At 34.8% G+C, this 10,752-nt stretch overlaps 1 protein-coding gene across 1 annotated transcript; it reads right to left on the minus strand.

Annotated features, from left to right (window-relative positions):
• Positions 1–3,577: 3,577 nt before the first annotated feature.
• LOC108220400 (G2/mitotic-specific cyclin-2) lies at positions 3,578–6,888 on the minus strand. The gene is made up of 12 exons (XM_064094750.1): positions 6,713–6,888; positions 6,274–6,337; positions 6,025–6,160; positions 5,851–5,907; positions 5,698–5,740; positions 5,453–5,602; positions 5,244–5,369; positions 4,889–4,978; positions 4,548–4,769; positions 4,352–4,450; positions 4,044–4,222; positions 3,578–3,955 (listed from the first exon to the last, which is right to left on the minus strand). The coding sequence occupies exons 2-12, from the start codon at positions 6,326–6,328 to the stop codon at positions 3,811–3,813; spliced, it is 1,302 nt and encodes a 433-aa protein (XP_063950820.1). The 5' UTR covers positions 6,329–6,337; positions 6,713–6,888; the 3' UTR covers positions 3,578–3,810.
• Between the last annotated feature and the right edge of the window lie 3,864 nt (positions 6,889–10,752).

A 10,752-nucleotide genomic window follows, 5' to 3' on the forward strand; every position in this document is an offset into this window, starting at 1 on the left:
TGGCGAAATTTGTATAAAATTACGAAGCCAACAGGTCACTAATTTTCATTCAGTTTTATTATCTTTTGAATTATTTGAAAATACCTATCATTCTGTAAAAATAGAGTTTTCAATTATTTATAAATAAAATTATTTATTGGTATCTTTTATCGAAAAATTGTTTCTTTTCCGTACGGCTACAATCATAAACATTTTTCGATGTTAATATGTAGTTCCAAAAAGCGAGCAGGCATCAATTATGTTTTTAATTATCTTTACATATTTATTATAATTACATGACACAAGTTACTTTTGTGCTGTAAAAAGCGACAGACTACGAAGTCACGAAACAAGAATTAATTGGAGATTAATTGGATTTATCGGGACTAATAGGATATTTAATCAGTTTGACGAATTACTAAACAGTGATTAATCGATATTAATCGTGATTAATCATCAACTTTTTAAACATAGCTTCTGTGTTAAGCTCTGCGTGAAAACCAGAAGTGATCAACAAACTCCACTGCACAATTAGGACAAAAATGATGGAACAGTATAATAAACTAACAGAAACATGACTTGGGTCTTAGGCTCTCAGCTAAGTGAAACTAGTGATTGATTTATAAGAAGATTAGAAGAGCAAGTGACAGCAGTTGCTATCATCAACTATTACTCACTTGGTGCTGTTAAAGTTAAACAAACCCGCCCGCCAATGTCAGACTCTCATGTTTATCCTTACAGTTTCGCTATGAAGATCACTTGAGCAGTCTGTGGAACTCGGATCAGTAAATTATTATGAGACATAATTTTGAATAAGGATATTTAAGAAAGTTACTTTAACTGGTAAACTGATAAAATGAAACAATGTGCAGAATCTGGAGCAATAGTTTCCACACTGTGGTCTATAGAACCATCAAAAGGCAAGTATCAGGTATAAGTGATTAGGAGAAAACAAGTCTCCATATCAAGCACAATTAATAGTCAAAGCGATTTGGCCCCGTGCCATATATAGCATCTTAATCACGAATTAGAATTGCTGATTACAAAAATTTAGGAAGAAAAAAAATGTTGTTGAAAACTCAGGAATGTGAGAGTTGTTCTCATGGTAGTAGCGATGAGAGACTTAAATCCAACTGAATATAGCTAATTCAAGAAACTGTAACGTTCTACACAAGTTTCCTGTTCTAAATCTACCCCCACCTAATATGCTTTCAATTTTTACTACACATTAGTAATTAATTCATGTTATTTGTGTCTCTAAGGACATCGAGTTGGGTTATCAACCCCAAGTCCCACATTGGACGTTCAGTGCACTTGCAGCAGCCAAAAAACTCGTTTATATTCTAAAATTTGATCATGGAATGGTGTATAACTCAAACACGTTTACATCATGCAGTAAATGACTATTTTTCTTTCAACTTCTCAGTGCTTAGTTTCTTTTTTGAGCAAGTCTACAAAATCTGCTTTTAATACGCTGTGGCAGAATTTCCCACGGCAAAGTACACTAGCTAATATTTTAATTACGGAGTAATGTTCAGCAAAAGAATTTAGCAACTTTTCCATAAGAGAAGGGATTTTACCTCATGGTCATTCCCAGTGCCAACCATCCACCACTGATCATCCTCGGCTAAGGTCCAGAAAACAGATATTCCCTAATGCATGACATTGCAGATAATATGATTCTTAACAGTTCAAAGAGAGAAACTTTATCAGTAGAGGATATATCATTTCTTTTGATTGGTATCCATCGGATTGGTATGTGAAACACAAGTGCTGGCAGTCGCTGTGAAACACGAGTGCTGGCAGTCGCTGTGAAACTCTGAATGAGGCAAGTTGGAATATATTGACCCAACTGTTAAACAATACATTACTGGAATATCAAGATAGCAAAACGGAAATTGGAGGATGTCACTTTGGGTAAATCAAATCCTGATTGATTTACCCACGGACATGCCCTGTCTGATAGATATGCCTGCAAAGTATGGGAACTCATATTCAATATCTCTATTCATGCTGAATTCAAAAATAACTATAAGAACAGATTTTGCAAAGGCACTGCAACAACATACCTCAAATGCATCAGGAAGCAGTAAATCCACATTCAAGGGTTTGAAAGATACATAAGTGTGCAGTGATAAAATGGAAACGAATGAAGGCAGGATCAAATTTCATTCCATGCTCTCATACCATTTTATTCAAATGAACACAGTGTTTAAGTAACCAAAAGAGTCTCATTGCAGATTGCATTTTGAAAGTTCAAACAACACGGGCATCAGATAATGGATATAGTATACAGAAATTGATGCTTATTTTGTAATGGGAGGCGTACGAGGGGTAAAAACTGAAGGCCATGTCCAATAAGAAGTTCAGGTGATGAATTTTATACCTTCTCCTTTAATGCACAACTGCAGAATAAAATAGCAATTTGAACAGGCTCTTATCTGTCAGCTGCAAAACCAATGCGCCTTGAAGGAATGAATCTGTTGATTGAAGTTGATTCATATGCAGATCCGTCCCTTATGGTGCTGAATACCTGAGTATACATAAAAACACATTAGGCAAGTCTGATCAATGGTAAGTTCATTCCTACAGTTTTCGTACACTTCTGGCACTAAATAACCCTTTATCCATTTCTTTTTTAAAAATAAGAAAAGATATTTTTCTCAGTTTTCTTGCTCAGATATTTATTTCATGATGATTGACGAGCTATATCTCCTGCGCAATTGGGGATGTCAGTAAAAGTTCGCTCATATAGAAAGACAAAAGTCTGGCAGTTGTGCAGCAGTCAAAGTGCAGCGGAAATAACCTAATGCATTGGGGAGACCAAGTCCTGCAACAAAGTTCAGCATGAGATATAAGAAGAGCCAAACATTATAGTTGATTCGTCTTCCATTTAATCTTGCGCATATTAGAAACATTCATTAGTTGTGTTTAATGTTTTCCTTGGTTCTCTATGTTACCACCAGTGGTAACATCTCCATCACTCTACTTCTTCTCACCAAGTAGTAGCACTTCAGAAAAATGAAGTACATGAATTTAAGCATAATCTCCACACTTCACTAGTTCCAGTGAGATCTTTCACAAACCATTGGTGACCATCATCTGCCACAGCGAGATCTTTCATTTTAATGTTTCCATCCTATTTCTTCCCACCAAGTTGCAGCACTTCTCAAAAATGAAGTGAGATTTTTTAAGTAAATCTCCGAGGAACTGGTCTCAACCATTGGTGACCAGTTCATTCCATTATCACGGAAATACTCCCCCATGGCACACCCCGAATATGGGGCCAGAAATTGCAGAGGAGCAGGATCCGAAGCGGTGGCTGCTACAAGAATGGAATATTCCAAAGCATTCGCTTCTGAAAGAATTTGAACTAATTGTGCCACAGTTGAGCGTTTCTGTCCAATCGCTACATAGACACAATACAATGTCTCACTCTCAGAGGTGCTCCTTGAGTTCTGCCAATTCAATTTGGTGAGTAGGATACTCACATTCTGCATAATGAGTATTTGTAAAGGGGGAACATGTGAAAAGAACATCTGTAAATTATTCTAATTCTAATTGTATAACAATTGGTATAGTTCCCAAAACCCAACAATAAAACTGAATCAGTTTAAATCTGAGAATATCTCAAATTATTAAAGTATCATGAAAACAGAACCTCTCAACAACCAAGCAACAAAGTTTCATCAAGACAAATTTGAGAATATCTCAAATTATTACAGTTTTATGAAAACAGAGAGGCTTCTGCATAACTAATTTCAAAGTCTCTTAAAAGGCAGCTATGGCCGCTGGCTCTACAACAAAACCCTGCAACCCATCATAATCCTTTTAGTATCCAGAATCCAGCAGAAAGTAGGCAGGTTCTGATCTTGCAGCATATCCATATTTAGATGTGCTGTACTTCCGGTAAACACCTGTTAATCTCCCAGTGGCCGCCTTGTTATGATATTCAACCATCATCTTTGAACATTCCCTAGAAAACAAATATAAGAAACAACAATTAAGTTTTCTTCTCTCTTTGACCACAAGGTAGAGTAATACGATCAAGAAAAAAAACTTACATCAGTTCATGTTGATTGTAGTTAGTGTGCCTCTCACTTGTCTTACTCCACTGATATGCTTTCCCAAGAGTACATTGAGCTGTAAAAACAGCAGCAGCAGCTAACATGGACGGTGGGAACTTAAGCATCTCATATTCCACAAGGCAAAGCTCGATTATGTAGAATGCTAGAAGCTCCAGCTATACAAGATTAAGAATCAACATGAGTAAGCATTGATCATAAAGTAATTACTACCAATGTTCATCAATGCTGCTACATGTATCAAATATAAGTAGCTTGTTCATAAACTAATTAGGATCCCTACAAACCTTATCGTCAGATTGAGCAGCTTTTAAGAACCGCTTCATAAAAACATAAGCAGTTGGAACGGAGAGGTTAAACTGAAGCCTGTTCACCATTAACGTCTCCTGCAGATGCGAAAAGTAGGAAGAATGGAATCAAATCATACTCAGATAATAGCAGAAACTATAACATGACAAAGAAAAAACAAGTTTAAAGAATTACCATTTCAAGGACCTCGCTTCTAGTGTACGCCCTGTCAGATATCACAATGAGATCTTCAATGACGGGGACAGAAACTTCTTCATATTTGCATGCAAGAAGAAGGGCTGTGACACCAACAAGCTGCAATTTTTTCCGTATCACCGGTTCAACAGCTAAGAACCTATCTATCAGATTGATTGTCAAATAGAGAGTCTCCTGCATCAATTCAAATTTGTAGTGCACCTGCCCATTCCATATGTAAGAGACAATGTTAAATACTAACTTCAGTCATATTGTAATAGTTAATAATCTTTGCTGAATAGTGCTTCATATTGTAAGAGACAATGATATTAAATACGAACCTCAATCAGCCAGTCAACAAGTATCCCTCTCATTTTGTCATTGATATCAGATTGAGTAGACATATAGTTTGGTGGGACACAGCTAGAACTCTACATCAAGATGTAAGAAAAAGAAAACTAATTAGCAGAATGTAGAAGAACTACTGTAAGATTATCACAAAACTTAAATCAAGATTGCAACAAATCATCAAGCATTTAAATGTTGCCCAATGTCAAAATTGCAATATGGTAAGTCAATTACATACATAGTGAATAAATAAAAACATAAATTTCTACGGACTAAATAGTACTAGTAACATCAAGTAACAACTATACTGAGGGGTAAGTGACACAGTTTCCTGAACAGGCGACGTACCTCTACATGTTTGTAGTGCGCATACAGGTCATCAATGTATTCAACAACAGAAAGTGGATTCTTCTTATCACCACTGTCTATGTCCACAATCAGTTCCTCATCCGCTTCTTCCATTTCCACTTCATCCTACACATACAAGTCATAATGAAGTCTGCTTTTAAGCAACTGAAAGAGTGTGCTGGATTAATTAATCAAAGAAATTAACATACAATTAGGACTTCCTCGAAAGTAGCATCTGCATGGTGCACAAGCATCATTGGCTCAGGGAAGTTCTCTTTAGGCTTATATTCATCAACATCAATTACTGGAAAGTCCTTTTGCTCATTGGCTTTTGGTGGCAGGCCTGGCGGCATATTTTCCTATATCAACATAGTCAAACATCAGTATTTCACAAAACTAGCTCCCTGTTAATAAATATTTTGACTTCAAACGAAATGAAAAAAGAAAAAAATACCTCAACCTGTTGCTGCTTGCTAGCAATTTGTGCAGCAAGCTTCCTGAATTCACCAAAACATTAAAATCAATACAATTCACAACATCATGAACAGCAACACACAACATAAACAGGCATTCATATAATCAAACATCTTAATTTCTAACGACGAACCTGGTCATCGGTCGATGAACCACCGGAATCTGCAGGTTCTTACTGCAAGCACTCGGTCTGGACAAAATAACAACACAATTCAATTGACCTAAAAGATCAGACTAGGTACACAAACAAAGACACAATGGAAAAAACACAAAAAGTAAAAAAGAAAATTGGGGTTTTGGGAATTACTCAGGCAATCCGCCACGCTTGCTAACAGCACAGGGGTATGGCGCAGCTCCAACAAAGTTGTGGTTAATTGTACTCAGGGCCCTTCTTGTTCGCCCGATCCCAGCAGTAATCTTCCCAGTTCCAGCCATCAAACTCCCTATAAAAATCCAATCCATATGAGTATACACACGTCGATACACAATAAAAACAAATAACTCATGTACAAAACCACAACAGCCCGGAAAACAGATCAATAAAAGTGAATTCTACCTTGAGGATTCGAAGGCCTGACTCCACCAACAAAGTTCTCATCGGATCCAGCCATCTTGATTATCTGCAAAAGTTTTAAAAAAATTGAAAACCGTAAGCATATATATATTCACATCCGATTTTTTCAAAAAAGACCCACAAAAAAAAATCGAAAAACACGAAAAAATCACAGAATTCGAGAAACCAAGAACAATTTTAAATCAAGAACTGAAATAAACCCATAAACCCATATAACAAAATCAAAAAATACCCGTTAAACAAGATCCAAAACCAAAAACAACCCAGAATCTAGTTATAAATCTGATTGAAAAACAAATCAAAAAAACCCCAATCAATTACTCTTTTGGTGCGATGAAACAAACAAACAGGAGAGAAACAATCAAGAAAATCCAATCAATCAATCATAAAAAGGGCAAGAATGATTTGAAAATCTCTCTACCTCTCTCTGCCTTGATGGGTTGTATCTAATCTGTATCTATAGGCCTGTGTATAAAAGGAGAGAGATATGAACTGTATGAGCGAAATTGAGACGCGACGGGCGGATTTATGTCCGTACTTACCCTACTTTTTGAAGCCAACGGCTAGTTGGTTGTCAATGACAGCCGTTGGATTGACAGATCATCAAGATTGTCTAGGTTACTCTACAATGTGGGCTTAACGGTTGTTATAATTTCTTACCATGTGCTTTTCGTTCAAATCCATTTTTTACTTGCTTTATCTCCCAACGGCCCAACTTTACTCACCGGCCTATATTTATTTCTTATGTTCTTGTTTTTATATAGTTGTCTTTAAAATGTAATTAAAACCAGATTTTGTATTATTTATGGCAAAACTTTGAGTTTTTATGGTGGTGGAGGAGGTGAGAAAATTTGAGTATTAATGGCGGACGGGACGAGGAGGTGAGTACAGTTGTTTTGTGTTTTAAGACGATTAGCGGAGCGGGAACGGTCGAAATATTCAATTTATGATCGTAATAAATATAAGGAGGTTTTAAATTTTTGAAATTGTTTCTTGCTCCCGCTTATTCGTTTACTTGATTTATATTTTTAATATAAATTATTTGAACGTCTATTCGCCAGATTGTTCGATAACAATTATTTAATCTAGTTGAGGCGGGAAATGTCTTTAAAATTATTGGTATACTTATAATAAATATGAAATATTTTACGCTCAATTTATTCGCACTGCCTCCTTCTATTTGTATTTGATTTTCCAATATATATTGTTCTATGAGTTATCGAACGATACTTTAACTGAAGCGGAAATTATATTAGAATCACAATTAATATAAGGAGGTTTTAAATTTTTGAAATCGTTTCTCGCTCCCGCTTATCCGAGTACTTGATTTATATTTTTAATATAAATTATTTGAACGTCTATTCGCCAGATTGTTCGATAACAATTATTTAATTTAGTTAAGACGGGAAATGTCTTTAAAATTAGTGGTATACTTATAATAAATGTGAAATATTTCACTCTCAATTTATTCGCGCTGCCTCCTTCTATTGTATTTGATTTTCCAATATATATATTGATCTATGAGTTATCGGACGATATTTTAACTGAAGAAGAAATTATATTAGGATCACAATTAATTCATAATATTAAATAAGTTTCTTAACTTCCCTGCATTTTTCCATGTTCTTATGTTCAATACATTTGTTTATTCATCTATCTGAATTCAAAACTTCAAATTAAAAAACAATAATATTTACAATTTCTTTGTAACTTGTATAACAAACAAATATGAATGTTTAAAATATTAATATCACTATATATATGATGATGGTCGGAACATGTGCTTCAAATATGAGTTTATAATATTAAAATCTTATCGGTACCTAATTTTGTATTTACGGCAAAAAAAATTGAGTTTTACTTGTGGTGGAGGAAGTGAGAAAATTTGAGTATTACTGGCGAAGGAGGTGAGTACAGTTATTTTGTATTTAAAGACGTGATTTATTAGAGCGGAACGGTCAAAATATTCGTTTTTATGATCGTAATAAATATAAGGAGATTTTAAATTTTGAAATCATTTCTCGCTTCCGGCTTATTGGTGTGCTTGACTTGTATTTTTAATATGGTTATTTGAACGTCTATTTTCCAGATTGTTCGATAATACTTGTTTAATTTTGAGGCGGGAAATATCTTTAAAATTATTCGTATAATTATAGTAAATATGAAATATTTGAAACTATCACATTCTTCATCACTTTGTGTCGATGTCGTATTCAAGTTGGATAGATGGAGGTAGGCCTGTCAATGGATCGGGTTTGGATCAGATCAGCCTAAATCCATATCCATATCCATTTATTTTACTGGATTCGGATTCGGATCGGACCGGGACCGGATTTTTTACAGGCCGATCCATATCCGGATCCGTTTGGATCACGGATCACGGATCGAATATTCGAATCCATTTAGCTTTTTATGATTTTTTAGACTTAAATTTAAAAGCTCTGGTAGTCTGGTAACTGGTTTACATACAGTGGCACTAATTGTTTAAGGTGGAAAACATGAACATATAAAAAGAGTTCAAGTTTTGTCTCACAATATCAGCCCACCAGGCACCAAGCATAAATGTTATTGAATCACTATCACATAATTTCATGTACACCAGACATAATTCCTGTTTGACTGGAACTTTCGAGGGAAGCATAAACTCAGCTAATACATTAACTTGACACATATCAGTCTCTAAATACTTATTAGGAATATAATATAGTATCATGTAATATATAATATATATTTATATTATATATATTAACCGGATCGGGTTATAAACGGATGGGATCACACTAAATCCATATCCAATCCATTTATAATCGGATTTTTTTAATCGGATCGAATTTCGGATCGGATTTTTTTTTGTTAAATCCATATCCGCTAAAATGACCTCGGATCGGGTCGGATTTTCGCTCCATTGACAGGCCTAGATGGAGGTAGAGAAAATTTGATTTGCCATTTTGTAATAAAACAGCCAACACTGTAATTTGGGCCTCCATCATTAGTTGTCAAACTTTGAGTTCCTCAATAATCTTTATACTCTCTTCAAAACACTTCTGGAAGTTCATAATACCATCTGCAAAACTCTTATTCATATTTATTAACATATCACATACCTCATGCGTCTGATCGGAAGGCATATCTACATTGCTTAAAAGAACATGTAGCTCTTGTTGAAGTCAAGTATATGGATATTGTTGAAACTGAAATTGCGCATATTGAGGTTGATAATATTGTTGCTCATATGACTGATTGTTGTAGTGACGATTCTTCGTGTTTTTGTTGCTGAAATCGGTGTTAATCATGACATGAAATTTTTTGAAAATTATTGTCCCTGAAAGATAAATTTGATCGATACATCCATTGTTGATCGCATGGACTAGAATACTGATTGTACTCATATCCTTCTTGATAATCATTTGTTTTGTCTCAACCGAGCATTCGAGAATATTTTCAAACATTATACGACATTCATAAGTATAGTGACCCTGAACACCACAAACTTGACATAAGTCTTTTTTCTAAGTCTTAGTGGCAACTTGTGACATCTTATTGATAGTCAGTGGACATGTAGTAGGCTCTACAACATTTAATGAGGCATTTTGACGAGTAAATGCCTCAACTAGGGAAGATAGGAGTACAAAATTATCAACTCCGATCATTGGGAAATTGAAAGAAAAAAAACAAGAAAATGTAGTAAAATCTACCTCAGCCAGTGTTACAGAAATCGGGAATCGGACCTAATCGGTTGAGCTACCGATTCAAGAATTAATCGGAAATCGGGGATTAATCGGAAGGATTAATCGGAGTTAAAATCGGGCTTATTTTAATATTAAAATATTATTTAATATTTAGTTATTATTATATTAGCTATTTAGTAACTAATATATTTACAATATTCATAAACTCTATAATTATTCATATTTAAAGTAATATAATATTTTAATTTTAATAATTTATCACATATACTTCGATTATGAAATATATATAAGGATTAATCGGATTTCAAAAACCGGATCGGTGACCGACCTTGAAGGGGATTAATCGGAGATTTATCGGATAAATCGGGGATTTTTAGAACACTGACCTCAGCTGGAACTAAAGTCATAAAGAGGCAACAAAAAGAATCTAAAAAACTAAATAAAATGAATAAAAGCTAACAGTCTCCTCGGTAGCGGCGTCAAAAAAAACTTGACGTGTTAAATTATAACTAACCGCAAACGCACGGTGTCCATTATAGTGTAAAATGACAAATATGGGTCGTATACTCAAGGAGACGGATGCTATCAATTTTTATTCAGTTACAATTGATTGTTTCAAGAGAGCAAACGAAGAGTGAAAATATCTAACTAACTAGGCCAACCAGGTCCACCATCATGCTTATATAATGACTGACTTCTAAGCTAAAACAATTAAAGTGATCAAATAACAAGAGTATGTTAATATCTGTCAAGCATCAACACTAACACTGTG

Source organism: Daucus carota, chromosome 5 (genome assembly GCF_001625215.2).
Source record: "Daucus carota subsp. sativus chromosome 5, DH1 v3.0, whole genome shotgun sequence".
Lineage (NCBI taxonomy): Eukaryota > Viridiplantae > Streptophyta > Magnoliopsida > Apiales > Apiaceae > Daucus > Daucus carota.

Bases quoted from the DNA above. Each gene is read 5' to 3' on its own strand.
- LOC108220400 (XM_064094750.1), bottom strand. From the start codon at position 6,328: ATGGCTGGATCCGATGAGAACTTTGTTGGTGGAGTCAGGCCTTCGAAT. The intron at 4,979-5,243 runs GTACGTCGCCTG...ATCTTGATGTAG, and splicing joins CGCACTACAAACATGTAGAG to AGTTCTAGCTGTGTCCCACC. The intron at 4,223-4,351 runs GTTTGTAGGGAT...AATCTTGTATAG, and splicing joins CTGCTCAATCTGACGATAAG to CTGGAGCTTCTAGCATTCTA.